Source organism: Stigmatopora nigra, chromosome 2 (genome assembly GCF_051989575.1).
Source record: "Stigmatopora nigra isolate UIUO_SnigA chromosome 2, RoL_Snig_1.1, whole genome shotgun sequence".
NCBI classification, from domain to species: Eukaryota; Metazoa; Chordata; class Actinopteri; order Syngnathiformes; family Syngnathidae; genus Stigmatopora; species Stigmatopora nigra.
Window position 1 is genome coordinate 1,710,045 of NC_135509.1, and position 19,226 is coordinate 1,729,270.

Consider the following 19,226-nt stretch of genomic DNA (forward strand, 5'->3'; position numbering starts at 1 on the left):
GTGTGGAACGGGAAGTCTGCTCAGAGGAGGCCCAAAGACCCCACACTGGGAATTCCTCAAGCCTTACTTCACAAACACAAAGTCTATAAATATTCATTTTTCTTAAAGAGGCGGCACATGAACAAAAGGGATAATGCGTTATGAATGAACAAGGAGGGAAAATGAGGAGAAAATAAAAAGATGGAGGATGTGTCATCGGAAGATGGCCGACGGGGGGATTCGTTAGGGTCTGTCGGGAAAGTAGAAGTTACTGAGTGGTCATAAAAATTGTGAAAATATTGATGTGCTTTTACTTTGGAGGGCTAAGGGCATGGAAGGTCAATTTCTTTGAGAGTGGTTGAATTATCAGCTAAAATGCTAATGTTCAATTATTATTTTTTAATGTTGTTGACAGCTATACACATCAAATATGTTAAATTTTCTTGATTAACAGTAGTTTGTGTATTTGGGCTAAATTTGATCACTTTTTTACTACTTTTGAAACATTTATGCTAGCCACTAGCCTAATTCCAATGGTCATACAGCCTTACATGTTGTTATTCTCCATCAAAAAGTGCCATTGGACATAAAAATCAGTATGTTTGATACAAGCCGACCCTTCAAAACAGTTCTGTTTTTCCTCAAGCTTTTTAAGTGAAAAAGCAGGCCTCTAGTGGGGTACGGTATAGCTACACCGCCGCCACCGCCATATTGCCGGGAATGACTCCCCTTGTTCTCTCCACTCACCTGCCTAATGAGCTTTTTGGTGTGAGACTTGAAAAAGAAGGAAAACTAGGTGCGACGCGTACCCGGGCCAGATTTAAGTAGTACTTGAGGAAAAAGGCTAGACAGAGGTTTGTGTATTTTTTTTTTTTGGACGGGCTAGGGGTGGAGTGGGGGGTAGATCACACATCAGGCTAGACTTATGAAAGGCAGCCCTGCTAGCACATCGGAAATGAGAGAGAAAGGAAAAGAGAGAGAGTGAGTGAAAGAGAGAGAAGGGGGGGGAAAAAAAGCAAAAACCTGGAGCAGCAGGAATGTGCGAGGATAGCCAGCAGACAGACTTGTTACTATTTACAGGAAGTCTTACCATATAAGGGCGTCTGGGCTTTTCCTAATAAGGAGATGTTCTCTCTTTTTCGGTGCGGGACAAAAAGCTCCTGTCAGTCAACTCCGAGTTATCGAAAGGAAGCAGCTTGACTGGAGAGAGAGAGAGAGAGAGGATTCCGTACAAAATATGTCCATTGTTACGTGCCAAGGGAATGACTTTGACGTGTTGTTATTCTGTAGAATGAGGAGAATTGATGGGATTATTAAAGAGGCAAGAGAATTATGCATTGGCTGTCATTATAACATAATTACTGTTACATTGAGTTAAAATAAAGACATTACAAAATGGTAAAACTATTTAAATTGCTAGGCTAAATTGGTAAATACTGGCAAAATTCTGACTTTAAAAATATAATAGTACCTTAAAAGGTCATGTTTTTTTAGGAAAAAATAAGTATGTGTATTGTAATTTCGACACAATAGAAGTTAAGCTATTATCCTAGTATGTTTTTATTTTGAAAGTCTGACCCTGATGTCAGCAAAATTGGTGTGGGTGTTTTTTGACCTTGTAAGTGATAGACAAAATAGACGGATATCGCTGTCAACGAGTTCAGCTTACAAAAACATGACCACGATAAAAAGGTTGTTTCCATAGTTTCAGTGTTGTAAAGCAAGCAAAATGGCCGCCCTTCTTTAAGCTCTTTTTGTCCTTTGTAATACTTTTGGTATGAAAAGCCGTCATTATTCTCTATTGAGTCATATTTGAGGGGGATGTCGGTCTGCAAGTGATTACTCCAAATTGCACTATTGTCTGCGGTAAGCATTGATTTCCTATTTTATGATTCCTGGAATGGATCAAGCACTAAAACAGCAGACTTTGGAATTTTTAAAAAAGTGGAATTCCCTTGTTTTGTTTGCTAATAAGCACAAAACCTTGTGTAAAATAAACTCTCACCTTGGAAACTTTCACAGAAACCTTCCCCGTTGAAAAAGATTGGACGTCAAGTGGCTAATCTGGAATAGAAAGAGGAACAACTTGAGTTAAGCACGTTTTTCTTCCTATTTTGGAAAATTGTTTGATTGACAGCCACTTTTTTAAAGGAATTTCTTGACCACAAGCGTGAGACCAGACATTACAGACTAGTTTATAACATTTCAACCGGTTTCAAGGGAAAGGGATCAAATTATATCGGCAAAAAATATTATGATACGGTCTGTTTATGTGGCAGTTTTGTGGGCGGGGAAATGGTATGATTGATGATTTTTCAGTTTTTGCGGGCCCAAAAAACCTCAAATCCAAATCTGCAAAAACCATAATACCTCTAAAAGCGAGCCCCTGAAAAAGTGGTTGTTGGGTCGCAAAGTGTGACATCACCACGCCGACTAAATGTAGCCGGCAGCCGAGAAGTCGAAAGGCGGTGTCATGCCAGGAGCCGCTCCAAAAAGTGCGGCTCTTGTTCCCTGACTAGGCGCTTCCATCACGCCACGTTAGCTGACGTGGTCGGCGACGGCGGCAGCGTCACAGAGGGGCCAGTGTGCGGGGCATTGCGAGGCGTTGAGCTCACGCTTGGCCAGCTGGCAAAATGGCCGCTTTGAATTCGGCGGTGGCGGCCTTGCTTTATCGACAACTGACCTACATTTGTCGACTTGAGATTGGAAGTTGTTTGCTGATTGGTGAGGCTTGAGTGGCGGTGATGGTTGTCCGATCCAAGGGAACTGGAAGAGTGAAAAATAGGATAAAAATTTATGATATGATAATTTTGTTCCATTGTTTACATGTTGAAGTGTTAAAAAATCTAATTCGAAAAAAAAGAATACACTTTTTACAGCGGGCACATATATAACATAACACAAATATAGAAGAGCACGCTATAAAACATTGTACATAGTGTTGATTTTAGGACTGCTACAATCAACTTAGCCTTATGATGAATGCAAACATCTTTAAAAACAATATTCCCCTTCCTAGTTAGATAATATTGAGAATTCAAGCCATCTAAACTCAACATTTCAGTCCAGCGTAAAAGATTGGCGACGAGTTGACGGTCAAAATATCGGTTTGTGGCGGCCCTCGGCTATATTTAGCACCATTCCAGTTAATTTACCCACGCTTTGCTTTGAGGTGACCAAAACATTTTTGTCATGTCAAAAGATAAATATTGACCTTGAACTATTCTCGCCATGAAGCGCAGACGACGATGACCATTTCCTTTTTTTGTCACGTATGAAATGAGTAATTTCACAGGATTTGGGGGCGGTGGCGAGTTGAGGTCGAAGCTTGTTTATGTAAAGAAACCAGTTATTTCCATTGCTTCCTATGGGGGGGAAAAAAAAGTCATTTTTAGGTGAAAACAAAACGCCATGTCCTGAGACGAACTGTCTAAGCGACGACGGCGGATTTTATCGGGCTATAGATGTCTGACATTAGCGGCCCCGGGAGGAATGTTTCCGCCGTTGCCGTCGACAACGTCAAATGGCTTTACCTTGCCTGGCGTCGGATTTTGGAACGGCGCCTGGGTTTTTTATATAACGACACCAAACACTCGGGAGTACATAATATCACCACGCTAGTACTCTATTATTGTGTTGCTAGGTGGATTTTGTCATGCCGGCGAGCTCAAAATAAAGATTTGTAAATAGACGTCACAAAGTGGAGTGGCAACAAGAGCGTAATGAGGTGTTTACAGATGGATGGACAATCCGTCGCAAGTATTTTAGTATTGAAGATCCTAACAATCAAAACAATAAAAAGATGTTTTTACTTCAGAATAGCTTATTTTTGGTGTTTTTTTTAGAGATGGTGGGAGCGGATTAGTTTGTATTTAGTTCCTTTCTATGGGGAAAGTTGATTTGAGATAAGAGTAAATTGGCACTCGATCCCATTAAGCTCGTATCTCAAGGTATTACTGACTGAATCTAATTAATAATCTGATTCGATTTTATGAGTTTACGAGTTTAAGCGTGGATTTTTACGTTTTTATGAACTTTAAGAAAAATATTTTGTGATTTTTATGATTTTTAATAGCAAAAAAAAATCGGAAAGTAGTGAATTTATGATCAGTGATATTCGAGGGATTACTGTAATTTAATCTGGTTTGTTTGACAGTTGACGAGCAAGTCAATGGAACGCTGGGACAATGGAAAGTAATAACTTTGGGGGGTGCTATGCGTAGAGTGATTGTTGAGGGAGGCCTCGGGCGGGGGGGTGTTGGTGGGCAGATGAATTGTCAAGATGGAAAGCTAGTCTATTTAAAGGCTAGTCGGCTGGAAAAAGAAAAAAAAGAAAAAAAGCAAAGTCCAGACTGGAAACAAGCGTGAGACCCCAAGCGTCCTTTTTTTTCTTGTGGCGGCTGCGTTTTGAATTACGCGGCTTTAATGGGCCGCCATATATTACATACCTCGGCCTCACCGTTCCGCCGGGACATAACTTGGACGCCGACTCGCATTTTTGGGTGCAACCCTTCCTCATTAATCATTTCGAGGGGAGCTTTTTTGTCGTTGGCTATCGAGGAAGGTGATATCGCTTACGCTTGGAACAAAGCGCCTTTGACCAGTTTCTTGATTGGAGCGTCTTTTGGAACCTGGCAACAAAATCAAGCATTAAAAGTTATTAAAGTCACAGAATCCTGTTGTTGATTAAATTTGATGAAATATCTTTGCTAGTTTTTGCTATCAAATTAGATAACAAAATTGCGAATTTAATGTAAAAGTCACAGAATCCTGTTGTTGATTAAATTTGACAAAATGTCTTTGCTAGTTTTTGCTATCAAATTAAACAACAAAATTGCAAATTTAATGTAAAAGTCACAGAATCCTGTTGTTGATTAAATTTGACAAAATGTCTAGGCTAGTTTTTACATGCTAGCAAATTAAATAATAGACTATAAAACTATCCATTCTATATTGTGTGCTGAGCCTTATCCAAAATTATGTAATAAAAAATCCGTGGGGGGCTTTTACGTCATAAAACAGGGCGCTTGAGCCGCTAAGTCCGCCTGGAAACTTTTGTTTGAGTGTTTGCGTTGACGACAGTTTGGACAAAACGCCAGCGCGTCAGGTGGTCTTTGCCGTCGTGTGGGTCCCGCCCGGATGGACTCGTTGCCTGGTCCACTGACCTTTTTCGTTTTTTTTCCAAGCTTTCTAAACTTAGATGACTTCCTCTATTGGGACCTCACACGTGCAAAAAAGAAAAAGCATTGGAATGTTATGCTGTTTTTGAAGTGAAACATGCAAAAAGCAGGTCATTGGCTATATATGACCCAAGCGGGGTTTCTAAGTATAGATTGTGCGGATCCCACACAAGACGTTAACGATTCCAGGTATGCTATTTTTTTAGAAGGGGAAGATGGAAATAGAGATGTGGTTTAGTTTTTTGTGGAATTGTTTTGGTTTTTAGTGGTGAGAGATGAGCTGGGAGGAATGTTTGCTTGTCTTTTGTTGCTATTGATAGAGGCAGGGATGTCAAGTTTATTTTTTAGGGGGAAATTAGACGTCTATCTATGATGCTAACGAGTAACTATGGTATTGTTGATATTTTTTTTAGATGAAATAGGGAGGTATTTGGAGGAGATAAACAGTTTTAAATGTAGTTAAGATGTTTAAATAAGGTATGATAAGTTGATTGGAAATTTTAAAATAGCCTAAGAACTCATTTTGAATTTAGGAAAATCATTAAATAATTTTTAGAGTTATTATAAAGCAACACGCATTTTTTTTAAATTAAATGTATCATGACAAAAATGCTGAAAAATTAGCTTACCTGATGGTGTAGTGGTTCACCCATCTGATTTTGGTGGGGGTGCAATTGTGAGGGCGAATAGTTGTCTGGCGACCAGTCTTGGGTCTTTGAACAAAGTCATATGGGACAGGCTCCAGCACCCTGTCCAGGAAAAGCAGTGTTGAAAATTAGTGAATGAATAAATCATTGAATAATTTGAAAAACTAAAAAGACCTGAAAAAAATAATGACAAATTGACATGTTTTAACTTACAATAACTCCCAGGTCAAATAAGTTCAACCTTATTAATGTGGGTCAACTAACTTTATCTCAGACAGCTATTTTATATGCGTTTGCCTTGCAACCAATCCACGCTTTTTTTTTTTTAACCATTCTCCAACTATTTACCAATCCAAATCAGGATTGTCGTTATTTACATCTTGGCAATCCGGCCGGCGTCCTAGCACACCGCGGTTTGAACCCCACGCTCGCCCCCCTATTAGCCTGGCGCGCGCGACTAGGCTAATTAGCTTCCTGTTACCGTCACGGATGAAAACACAGCCTTTAATCATTGGAGTTTTTGTCTCAGTCGCCGCCAAAGTCAATGTTGACCCAGAAGCGGCCTGTTTTTGCACCAGTGTATTTCCGCCCTTTGCTTTTCACCTTTTGCCTGCAACAGAAATCAAATGCAGCGACAGAGATAATAAATATATACAGAATTGCCAGTGTTTGTTCCCTTTTTCAAGAAAATTAGCTTTGCCTTATGACACAGGTGTCAAAGTGGCGTAAAAAGCCAATTCAATACAAGTGTTAGCGTGAGGGAGAAGGCCACTGGCGTGAATGAAACTCATATCTCAAGGTCTTAAAAAGGTAAATATACCGTGTAAGTACATGGAAGTATTTCAGCAAAAGTGCAAACGCCTCAAAAGGGTTCCCATGCTACGTTATAATTGGTTCCAGATACAGTACGTTGGCGCTTTTATTTTTTTTTCCGTTTTTTTGCACCGTGCCTAAAAAAGGGACCCCTCCCTGTCTGGGCCTTTCCCTCGTCCAAGTGCGAGCCGCAAGGCCAAACAACGGCGCTGGACCCGAGCCGCCACCCCAAGGTCAAGGCGGGTCATTTGGGCACGGGTTGGATTCCCCATCGAGGTGAGGAGGAAGCCATGACGCAGGTGGGATGGCTGTCAAAAGTTTCGCACGCCTCCCGACATGAGATATTATATGGTACCTGGTTGATAAACGAGCGGACGCTGACCCATTTTGCCCATTTGGCCGTGTTGGATGATCTTCCGGGGGCGGAGTCCATTTTACTTGGGAATCCATCGGTGGATGAGGAAGAAGAGGCTGCCAGAAGCGAAACAAACATGAAAAAAATAGTTATCGGTTTTTAAGTTAGGAAAATATCATAAAATATGCCCTGCACAACAAGCTTGAGTTCAGTCTGACTTAAACAATGTTTCTCCATTAGCTGATGGTTCAAAATCTGCTAATTTGAAGTTAACATGTATAATTATAGCATTTCTAAATTGACAAAGTCTGAAAAATATGTACAAATTTTATAATAAGCTATAGTATTAGAAATAAGTGTGTACTAGCATATATCATGATTTCGAGAGGACTGATTATATCAAGTTTTTAAAAAAATGGGTTGTCAGTAGGAAAAGCTTTTGGAGAATTGGCTAGTGTCAATTATAAATGCATTAAAGTGTGAGAAGGAGGCTTCTGGAAATAAGCCACACTTTGACTGGACACTGTGTACGTCAAAAAATGAGACTGACAAGGCGTTACATTCACGCCGCATCACACAACACCTTTGCATTGCGTAACACTCACCCGACACATTTGCTTAGTTGTATACCTAAAAAGGTATGTAAACTTTTCCTATAATGGCCCCTATATATTTTTGCCCTGTGGTAAAAGGAATGCAATTAATCAAAATCACAAAGCAGGTCATTATTAATAGCAGAAACAGTGATAATTGAGGGATTACTGTAGTCAACTTGAAAACAAATTGTACATCTATTTTATAACTAAAATGGGCTTCGTCCAAAGTCAACAGCAATTCCGAAGCGCCGCTTAAATGACATGATGTCCGATTGCTGACACTTGGAATTTTTTCTCGCCCAGCCGTGACACGTTTCTAACCCTTAACTGTTCCAGTAAGCCGAGGAAATGCCTTCTCTGGGCCCGGCCCGGCTCGGGGTAACGCCACATATAAAGGCGACCCCTTTTTTAGGGCGATGGAGCCCAACGTGAAAAGCCAACGTCCCTCCCGCCGCACCTGCATAAACACCAACGGCCGCCCTGACATTGGCATGAAAGCAAACAGACCTGAGAGGACTTACCGTGAGAAGAGCAGAATATGCGCCATTGCAAAAAAAAATGAGTACAAGAGTGGTCTTTTCTATTTGAAATGGAGTTCTTGTGAAAAGTGGCTTTTCCATGAATATTCAGGACAGCCAGTTCAGATGGATTTGACGTTTAGGGACGTCAATGGGATGGAGTGAGGCTGAAATAATGTTGAAAAATGAGGTGAGATGAGGTCTGGAGCTGAAAAATAAATAAAAATCTGTCAGTTGGAATGCAGAAATTATTATAAAAAGGTAGGAAATAATGAAGTAAAAGATAAAATGTATTGGGATTATAGGATATGAATGATAAAAAGGACAATTATTAAGAAAATTACAAATATAGTGGTGATGGAAGGGGATAATTTTGGCTAAGTATGAAAATATATGGCTAAAACAAGTAAAAAATGTGAACTATGTGAGCATATATATTTATTCATGTTTTTATTTATGAACTGACATATTACACAACTATTTATGTCTAAAATGTATTTTGCTGTGTCTGTATTCTCGCTCTATTGCATATGTGACAAAGTGAATACATAGAAAATGTTGACTAAAAATGTTTAAAAACCAAATCAAAACAATGTACACCAGAGCTAAGTTTGAAAATTTAAGCACAATTTACTATAAGTATTGGAATGTATATAAACCAGATTGTCCGTCAATGGCAGCAAAATAGTTAATGAAGCTTGTCCAGTCAGCAACGATGGCCTTAAGGAGCTTTACTAAACGTCAGATAAGCCGATTTCCTCCGAGCCAAGCCAGGGTCCTAAACAACAAACTGTAATTTTTTTTCACTTTAGAAAAAGTTGCCAAAATAGAAGCACAAGACCTGGTGGTCACCTGGGCACGCTTGGACTTTAAAGCTAGTCAACTTTGGCCCTTGGCTGAGGCTCAATGAGGCGCACTGTTTTGCCACTGTAAACACACGAGACACGTGATATGATGTGCTGGAAGAGACCGGTTCAAATTCACATGTGTATTCATATACACCTGTTGCTCTTCAAGAATGACAGCTTTGTGGGATATTAGTATATTTTTTTAGGTACTTTCCCTGAAATATTTTCATTTAAAAATGGAGAGAACATTTTTTTACCTCATTTAAAAATATTTTTTGTTTTTTTAAGGTGTATTCTATTTTTAAATGTTGCTTGTTGCTCTTAATGCATAAGAATGAAAGCTTTGTGGGGATTTAGATTATTTAGAATTATTTTTAATGTACTTGTGCATAATATTTATATTTAAAAATGGCAATAAAATGTTTAGCTACATTTAAAAAATATTTAAAAATATATATTTTTAAGGTGTATCCTATTTAAAATATTTTTTAGTACTTTATCTTTAAGTATTTTTTTATAATTAGATATATTTTAAATACTATTTTATTTTGTTATTACTCTACATTCAATCCAAAGTTTTTGACAATTTTAACACAGAGGTTGCCATTGACTTAAATCGATTGTAGGCTATTTTAGGATCTTATTAAAGTTGGGTAAGTATGTAATATTATTAACTTTCATTGACTTGTTTAGATTGCTAACACTAATACAAAAATAAGTGTTTTCACATGCCTTTAGTGTCCTCGACCCCATTCCACTAGCACTTTTTCTTGCTCCTTTTCTTGCTCTGAAAAATGTAACAAGAAAAAAAAGACAGTTATAATTTATCCCAAAAAGCAAATGTGTCCGAAAACACTGTTCCACTTGAAGAAGCGGGGAATTACGCAATCACTCTAATGCTTTTGGACAGCCTGACGGTTTTAGGTTATGCTGACACATGGTTAACATCACAGTCGGGAAAAGAGGAAATGTTTGCTATCCACAAAAATGGAAATAAAGAATCATGTCCGCACGCCTCCAGAGCGACGGTCGCCGAGCGGCCTTTCCATTCGTGACATTTCATAGCTGAGCCTGGGCGTTATATAATGAAAAGCTAACTGGACGCGGGACCTCAATCGTTTGACTGTGGCTGGCTTTTTCTCGCCGATGAGGGGCGGCGTTGTTGAACGTGAGGCTCGCTCAGACCGGTCCGAACCGGCGCATCAAACGATATTTTTAATCAAGCGGTCAGAAAGCTATTGCGCAAACATTCTAAAGTAGCTTAGGTCAACAAGCGCGGCAAAGGCGGCGTTCCGTTGGCCCGGAGCGAACGCCGAACAGGCCCCTCTTTGTGTCGGCGTCCGGCGGCGGGCCTCAAGCCACGCCGCCGTGCTCAGGAATCCTGTTTGTTTTCTTTCAAATTTCTACGCCCGGCCTTCGCTCCAGTTGCGTTTTTTAAGAGGCGCGCATCTGTGTTTGCAACAGTGGCGTTCATTGAAAAAGGGCGTAAGGGCGGGGGGGGCGAAAAAAAACGTTGACAAGCTTTTAAAGTGGCGTACTGGACTTTTTAAGTTGGTTTGCATCTCGCCGCTTGTTTACAAGGCGGACATGTTGCAAAAAAAGATGATAGAAGTGTGATCAAAGCATAATGAGCTTGTTTTTTAGGGGCGCTTTTTACGCGGCGAGTGAAAATATACTTTATCGTTTTTACCGGTTTTGACAAAAAACTAATGTTAGCTGTGTATTTTTTTGGCAGATTGGAAAGAAGGATTTTTGTTGAATTTTTCGACAAAAAGAGGGTCAAATCCGACATAAAATAATATTTAAAACGGGATATTTTTATCGAAACGGGGGGAAAAAAAAACAAACCTGCTAAAAACCGCAATGGAAGAGCAACAAAACGAGATAATGGAATGTTGAAGACACTTTTTAATCTAACCTTGAAATGTTTTTGAGTTAAAGTCAGTCAGGAATGCGTAAAAAAAGTGTGCCTGTGTATGTGTGCTTGGCAAATAGAAGGGTATATTAAGGTGGCTCAGTATTAAAAGCTTTGTTTCATGTGGTCGTGGTTTTGAAATTTACAGAGTGTGACTTGACCAGGTGCTGTTTAAGACGGTTTGACTACTTTTTTTTTTTAAAGATTTACTGGAATAAACAAAATACGAACACTGGCTAAGCCTTACCAGAAGTGGTGTTGACACAAATGGCGTGCATTCATTAAACTTACCATAAGTAAATAGATTCAAACTACTGACCTCTAAAAATCAACTCTATTCATTTGGATTTTTTTCACATTTAATTTATGGGCTGCCATTGCCGTACAATTCATTTAAACTAATTATGTATAAATTCCATTCATTTACCACTGCCAAAAATGTCGTCGGAGCTTCCACCTGGCGTGACGAACATCTCACATCGACGCGAGTAAACGCCGTTTTCTGGCCCCGCCTCCTAGCGTCCTGTTTGCTCGCCTCTGCCCTTCCGTTCTTAACCTTTAACCTGGTTGATAATTTTTTTTAAGCCTTTGTCGAACTCTCTCGACAGACTATTCTATAAATAATAGGACTAGTAAAGTCTACATACTACAGTATTTTGTTTGTCTGCATTCAGAAGCATTACAGCTAATTTAGCTAAGTCCTTGACATAGTACTATTATTATTAGTATTAATCTTAAAACCGATTATAATTTGATGTATGTGTTCCGAAAGATAGGATTTCCCGATTTACGTAACAGATTGTAAAATACCGCATTAAGATTGTAAATAAGTACGAGTTTAATGACGTAATATTAAGATTAGTCGGCAACTTGTTCCGGTAACCCGCCAGGAGGATAGGCTCCGGCACCCCCCGACTGTCAGTAAGCAGTTGAATGGAAGAATTTGAATTTTTTTCTCAAAATAATGTCATAAAATTAAATGTTTTATCCTGATACTATTCCTATGACTTAATTATTGTAATACTATAATATGCCACAGTCCTATTTTTTTTGTTTAGCATGAATTTAGCATCCCAAATGGCTCTAAAACTTTGTATTAATGCGTTTGACATTACATTTTTTGAAAATTGCGTAAAAAAAGAAAAAAAAATAAGAATGGACCTAACACTGCTGGGTTATTACAGCCTACACTTTATGGACATGAAATGTAGTGTTTGTACCTTTGCGTGTGGTCTGGCCACATCCTTATGCGGCCACCTCGGAGTTACCGCCATGGTTCTTTCCCACCAACGGCGAGGTCGGTTTCGCCGCTCGTGGCGTCACGCGAGGTCTCTTGGCCATTCTTCTCCCCGGTAACGGCGCTCCCTGCAAACACACCACAATGTTTGAACCTGGAAGACATTTCTATTGGTCAGAAGACCTTTTGTGGCTATGTGAAAAGTAGAGGTTGACGCAAATGGTGGACAAGGCCAGAGTTGGGGTTAAAAAGTTGAGCCGGAAACCAGGATTGGAGATTATAAAAGCCTGAGAAAGTAATGCGATGGGATTAGTGTCAGAAATTTGGAGATCAAAAAGTTTGCATTTTAAATAGTCAAAAATGTCCCATTGAATAAACTCACCTCAGAAACTTTCACTGAGAATTTCAATGAATTTACTACAATAGACATCTAATAAATTACAATCATTTTATTATTTCTAAAGGTCTTGAAAACACCATTTTAGCAAAAATTGTCCAACTTTTAATTCAACACCTGATGCATGTTCACTGTACTCCTTGTCCAAAAGCTAACCGCTAACTTTTAGATGTTCTACAAGTATACACAAGGGGTGCTTTTACCTCAAATGTGTCACTTTGAAGTGGCTAGAACATCCATCCGTGCAGGGCTACCTACCTTGGTCAACTTCCCGTTGAGAAAAACATCAATATTTGTCAAAATAAGAGGGAACACGAGCTTCTGAAGCGCAAAGGACGAAGCCGCAGCGGCCTTCGACGTGTTTAGCTGTGCCGACTTGGCCAGCTGGAGCTCATCTTTATTTATGAGCAAATATTTCTTCTGGGAAAGAGCGAGTACATGACAGCAAAAACATTTTTTAAGTCAAAGGTGGCATTCCTTGGCCGCCATCAGGAATTTGGCTGACGAGAGAGAGGGAGAGAACAACAAAATATGCGGTGATACAATTGGGATTTGATGCGTTGGCAAGCTGCTGAGCTAATGGAAGAAACGCATGTTAAGGCTTTCCGATGAATGGCTTCGTTAATAATGGCTAAAAATAGGACGCACATCTGGAGACTTGCTTACAAATGTTGGCAGAGGGAAATTCGAGGGGAAGATGAAAGGAGGGCTATTAGAATACTAAGTTCAAAAGTATTTGGGGAGAAAGTTAAGTTGAAGTGTCTGAGACAAGAAAAAAAAATGTCATAAGTTCTGGTTTAAGAAGACAAGAAATGGCAGTAGGAATATTTTTGCACAAAAATAAGCAGTTTTTAAGTAATACTTACGGTAGTATAGTAAGTAAAGTAGTATTTTTTTGCAGGGAAAATATGTACTACAATTACTATGAACTGTATTTATTTTTTTTAAAAAAGAAAGATATTTAGACGCAAAAAAAATACTTTTAAATTGTCACCTACCTTGAGAAAGATACAGTAGTAGTATACAAGTATAAAGGCGAAATTATGATAAATTTGATGCATATTGAAAACAATACAGTATAAAAATATAAGATTTTGCAATATGTACTGTTCAAACGTATTACATTAGCATTTTCTTTTGTTAAAACGGTTGTGCCCTTTAAAAATATATATCATTCATCAAATTGTGGTCATGAAAATGATGGACATCCTAAGAGTACAGTAGCATTCATTGTAGCATGTTGTCAATCAACCACTGCCCCCTACTGGCATCCATAACCACCTACTTCAGGGTTTTGTACCTCCTCTGAACTATGTCCAATACATCACGTAGCATAACATTGACACAGTGCGCATAAACTCTACAGAAGCTGTGTATTTACAAGACTAAAATGTCTTCAAAGTGCTACCTAAACTTCTGACATGACCTCAGCAAAGAAAAGTTGACTTTGCCTTTTTAATGGGAAATTCATGTTTCCCTCACTTTCATGGCTATGATTCATCATGTCGCTACTAAAAAGACACTTCTGTGCTTCTATAACCACGTCACCATTTTAGATTTTTTTATAAATGGATTAAAAGAACTGGATCAAAATCCCTAAAAATTCAATACATACGGGCCATACAAAATGATGTGGTGGGCCAGATTTGGCCCCCGGGCCGCCACTTTGACACCATGACCTAGGGAAAAGAAATATTACCTTTTTTTTTTTGGCTCGCTGACATCACTCCGAATTTCCCTTCGGCCTTCACTTGGTCTTTCCAGAGTAGAAAATGGAATCCTTTACAAAAAAAAAGGAACATTTTAGAGTACTTTTAATTGGAATTGAACAATTAACGACATCCAAAAAACAGCTCACCTGGAAAACACGACGTCGGAAAAACATGGCGTCTTTTGCGGGGAACTGCAACATTCCGTAAGAAGCGACCGCCGCATCTCCCGCCGGGCCAGATGATGTATTCGCACCAATACGTCCAAAGCGTCTTCCAGCCAAAGACTCTCCTCCTGCCAAAGCAACATTTTCCTACTGCATGTCAGCAATCTGTTACTTCCACTTCTGCGTCGGCCAAGTCTGCAACCATTCGTTTACGAGTCCTCCTGATCTCATCCCGCGTCACGCCGTTGCGTTCCCAGTGACGTTCTTGGTTCCCAAGGCTCATTATAATTTGAATCCCGTAAAAATTGGTGTGGTTGGAGCCCTCGCGTTATTATTAATGTACAAACCGTGTGTAAGGCTATATGATCGCCCCACTTGGATATTATGTGTCGCTGACTACAGCAGTTCTTGGAAGGAGGAAAGCTGAGTGGACAAGATTGACAGATTTATATAACATTTGACGCTCAATGTGTCTGCACATGCAAATATAGTGACAAAATTTACAAAAAAATAAATTACCTGAGCATATTATTGTTCCACTGTCCAGTCTGTCACATCTCGCTCCAAAAATGAATCATGTCACTGTGATAAGGTGCATTTATTAAACTAAGAACATGGGAGAGGCAGCAAAATGGTCATTGGCAGTAACAAAAAATAACAAACAGGCATTTTGATCTGTCCTCTTCGCTGAGATTTTCATAGATAAGTGCTTGTAGCTTCCTTCATATCAATAAGAAAATGCAATTTCTTGTTAGAGGCTTATCTCAGGATACTCTGTTTAAAAAGTTATTTGGACACAAAAGCACATGCTTGGCTGAATTTAAAAATATAATATTGTAGATAGAACTGTGCTTAAGGCTGATTGTAGCAACAGTGAGTATTGTATGACAACATTAAGTACACCAGCTCGTTCTTAAGCACAATTTCAGTGAGGTAAGCATTGGATGATATATTCCGTTTTGTACCTTAATTGTAAAATGGCATAAGTTGATTTCTTTCACTAATAGAATTCATGAAGACTTCTCGATTCCTTTGTGGTTACATATATTTTCTATATTAATAATCATTATTTTTGTCACAGAAAAAAATACCATTCAAATGAATAGAATGTTAATAAAAACCACCTGTATACAATTTAAATGAGTTATGGGCCCAAAATACCAGCCTGAAGTCCATTTATTTTACAGTGTTTAACTCATTGCCTATCATTGACCAATGGACCTCCAATCCATTTATAGAGTAAAAATAAATTGGACGTCCATCACTGTCAACGTCAGCTAAGGAGTATCCCAGAAATAATTAAATTGGAGTGTGTGTGTGTATACCTAATAATGTGGCGATCAAGCTTTTAACATTTCTTGGCAGCAGGACACCGAGTGTCTGAGGTGAGGACGAAGACGAGGGAGGGGGGTCCTCACTGTCGTGAGGCGCCCCAGATGACGAGGGCCACCACCACGGCGATCAAGACCAACACTATAATCAGGATGCAGATCTTCTTCCGCGAACTCCGCTTAGAGAGAAAAGAACATAGAGAGTCAGGTTGATGTCGAAAGAGGAGTTCCAGGGGACAACTTGATGTTTTTTTTTCGCTCTCTCTCTCTTTGGGGGGGTGGGTCAATTGCTTATCTCTTTTACCTGATAGTCGGCGGCACGCGCCAGTTGTTGCGTGGCACTCTGGACGTTCACTTCTGCACTCTCCACGTTGGCCTCTATACTATCTGCAAGCATAGACAGTCTATTTGTTTAACAGATATTGTAGCTCTTTTTGGGGGGAGTTAAGAGTAAATGTTATCTTATTTATGTCACTTATGTTTTTGAGTTTGTAGAAGTTAAAAAATAAACAGAGTTAAAAAAATACTAAATAATTACTATTTGCATTTATATGTCCCTTTTTTGTGATTTTTTTTTTAATCCAGTAAATTGTCCATAGTTATGAAAGCAAATGTGGGTATTTTCTGTTTAGGTTTTTCCTGCAAAGGATGGACTTTGTTCAAACTTTGTGTGGCTAGAAAGGCCTCATTTGGGAGGTTATACTAATGCACATTGCTTTGGCATGTGACAGGCAAGGTTATTGTAGTGTATGTTCTAAAGCAATATAAATAAGAAAGAAAAAAAATCTGTATTCATGCACTCTGTATAAACTGCATATTATTACAAGAAAAGCTTACCAATCATTTCGCCCTGTTCATGAACCATCATTCCCAAATCCTTGAAAATGTCATTGACGTCAGTGATGTCGGACTAGAAACGACAAAAACACCTAGTTTAACTCTCCACATCAATCCATTTGACTCCATTTCCATACCTCCAGCTGTCGGATTGCCAACTCTCTCTCTTGAATCAACCGCAGATCGTCTTCGCTGACGGCCTCCACCTGTATCTGCACCTCACTGTAGCGACAAAAAACAATCGATCAGCGACAAAGTATAAAACGATAGCAAAACATAATATATTTAAATAATAATAAAAAGTGTGCTACCTTTGAAAAGGGGTGACATTATAGCTGTCAGGCTGTCCTCCCTACAGTAAACACATCAAATATGTGAACAAAAGCAAATGTTTTTTTTCTTCAGTTTTTTGGTATTCCTGCACTTATTAATTTACATTGTTGATCAATTCCACAATGTTGATTACTCATTTATTTAGTGTATTTGTCACTGACTACTACTTCATTAATTACTTATCATCTTATTTTCCTAGTTGTTATTTGTGCACTTTATGGTGAATTTTAAATAACTCACCGACGACACTTTAGAGCTGGCTCGAACTCGTGCCACAAACTCCCGTTCTTTATCGGCCGCCTCCCTCTGCGTCTTCTGAAACGTGTTCAACGCCGCCGAGAAGTCGTTGAGCAAACGGTCTTTTTGAATTTTTCTTTGCCTCTGTAAAATTGGAAAACTTCAGTCAACAAATTCATCTTTTGGAAAAGGAGACGGACAGTACCTGGTCTGTGCCAACGGGAAGTGCGCTAAAAGCTTTGATAAGACGGTCAGTCTCTTTGGCCAGTTGGTTACCTTGCTGCTGCTTTTGTTGCCTGGTGACCAAAAGACAATTATTATTCCATAAATTTGACTGAGTCAAACACAAACTTTGAGTAAACTCACAGTGTCTGCTGCACTTGGTCGCTGTCTTTTTCCGTTCCTAGAAACGACAGCGCCCTCTGCAGGTCGGAGGCTGCACAAGAAGAGTTCGTAAATCATTGAAGACAGAATATGACATTAGTGAATAACTTTTAAAATGTAAATTGTCGGTGTGTCGACATTACTTAGCACGGATAGCCTCTGGATGTTCCCGCTAATGTTTTGAACCAAAGCATTGGGCTCCTCGGGAAACCCGGCCAGGTAGGCCATGATGACCAACTGTAAAAAAAACGACAAGAGCGAAAAACACACTTTAATATATACTGAAAGTTTGCACTCAGGTGTTTATTATGCAAGTGAAAACATGACTTTTAGTGGGTTTGTTAGGAATTACGGTCACTCGGTATCAAACAAAAGAAAGTGCAAGCATGTGGCCATTTTAGCATTTGACCCAGGTGTGTTAATTTGCTTGGAATTTACCGCCCTAGTCTATAAGATACAGCGACCATGATTTAATGTAATTATATTCAACAAGGAGTACTCGGCTTCAGTTTCACTTTCACAAAAACAATAGCGATCTTTACTTGCCTTTGCTAATGTCCAAATGTACGAGTATATATGTATAAATAATCCGAAGATGGGCATTTTTTGATGACGTAGTCGTGCTAATTGTTATTGCCGAACGTGAGCTTCACCCGACGTCGAGTTATTGTTGTTATTACTGACCCGTTTGAAATCTCATTTATGTATACAACTCCGAGTTGTAATAAAGATATGCTTAGTCATAATAAAGTGCGAAGATGTATAAAAGTTTTAATTATATTACCTTCGCAGCAGCTGTGTGTGTTGAGACGAGTCTTGCTAGGCTTCTTCCTGTTTACGCCGCCCCGGCGTGTGATGTCACGTGAAAAAAAGTCAGGTGGTAAATCACGAGATGGTTGATTTTTTTTCCTGTAACGAGACGTTTTATATTTATATAAAGTTAAAACACTTTATAGTCAATAATAATTTCAATAAATAAAACGTTACAATTATTCATGAACAGGGCCAGGTCCTTAGTATATAGATCATATACATACAAGGCTAGATGTCTGAAGGCGGAGTCGATGCATAAACCCTGCGGCAGCCATTTTGTGCCGGAGATAAAAAGAGTGATTGACAATCTAACTTTCTAGTTTCCAAACGGATTTACAAATAGTTTGGTAAATAACACACCGCAATAAAAGGGTCACATTCATTTTCTGAAGTATTGCATCTATAACTAAGTTTTTAAATAAGGTATCTTTGAAAATAAAACTATTTTTCATCAAATACAAGGCCAAGTACTGAGGAATTATGATGATTGTATTCAGAAGTTGTTGATGTATATCAGTATAGTGCAAGTGTAATGTAACCTGTTGGCCAGTCACTCACATTACACAATATTTTCCAAGAGTACACAATGTCTAAGCCTATCAAAACTTGGGGTATACCTCAGGACATTTGACTTTAGTCGAAAAGTTCAAGGGTAAAACTATTATTATAACTTTTACAAAAATCTGATGACATCTCCCAAATTACATTCCATAAAAGCAAACAACGCAATTATTTCTCTCTCAACCCCTGCGATTGTATACTTTGCCGCAGACACTACAAGTTTTTCTGACGAGTTCAAGCTCAAACAGTTCAAAGTGCCCATTGACCTAAAAGTCAATACTCCCGATCCCTGTCCTTAAACAGCCGCTATCTCTACTCGTCTCCGATGACCCGAGCCCACATCACGCGGACCGACATCTGCGATAACCT

At 39.1% G+C, this 19,226-nt stretch overlaps 1 protein-coding gene and 1 long non-coding RNA gene across 3 annotated transcripts; both read right to left on the minus strand.

The window, feature by feature from the left end:
* Positions 1-9,668: 9,668 nt before the first annotated feature.
* Positions 9,669-13,096, minus strand: LOC144193340 (uncharacterized). Its single transcript, XR_013325730.1, has 3 exons — positions 12,744-13,096; positions 12,072-12,216; positions 9,669-9,723 (listed from the first exon to the last, which is right to left on the minus strand). It is a non-coding gene; the product is annotated as an uncharacterized LOC144193340 (long non-coding RNA).
* A 1,848-nt stretch (positions 13,097-14,944) lies between these two features.
* Positions 14,945-18,410, minus strand: stx7l (syntaxin 7-like). 2 transcript variants are annotated; one of them, XM_077710347.1, is made up of 10 exons: positions 18,268-18,410; positions 17,627-17,720; positions 17,466-17,535; positions 17,305-17,395; positions 17,103-17,243; positions 16,841-16,881; positions 16,667-16,751; positions 16,530-16,602; positions 15,997-16,079; positions 14,945-15,871 (listed from the first exon to the last, which is right to left on the minus strand). In XM_077710347.1, the coding sequence occupies exons 2-10, from the start codon at positions 17,709-17,711 to the stop codon at positions 15,776-15,778; spliced, it is 765 nt and encodes a 254-aa protein (XP_077566473.1). In that variant the 5' UTR covers positions 17,712-17,720; positions 18,268-18,410; the 3' UTR covers positions 14,945-15,775. The 2 variants fall into 2 exon arrangements, with proteins under 2 accessions (XP_077566473.1, XP_077566472.1); XM_077710346.1 differs by lacking the exon at positions 18,268-18,410 and adding an exon at positions 18,030-18,181.
* Positions 18,411-19,226: the final 816 nt, after the last annotated feature.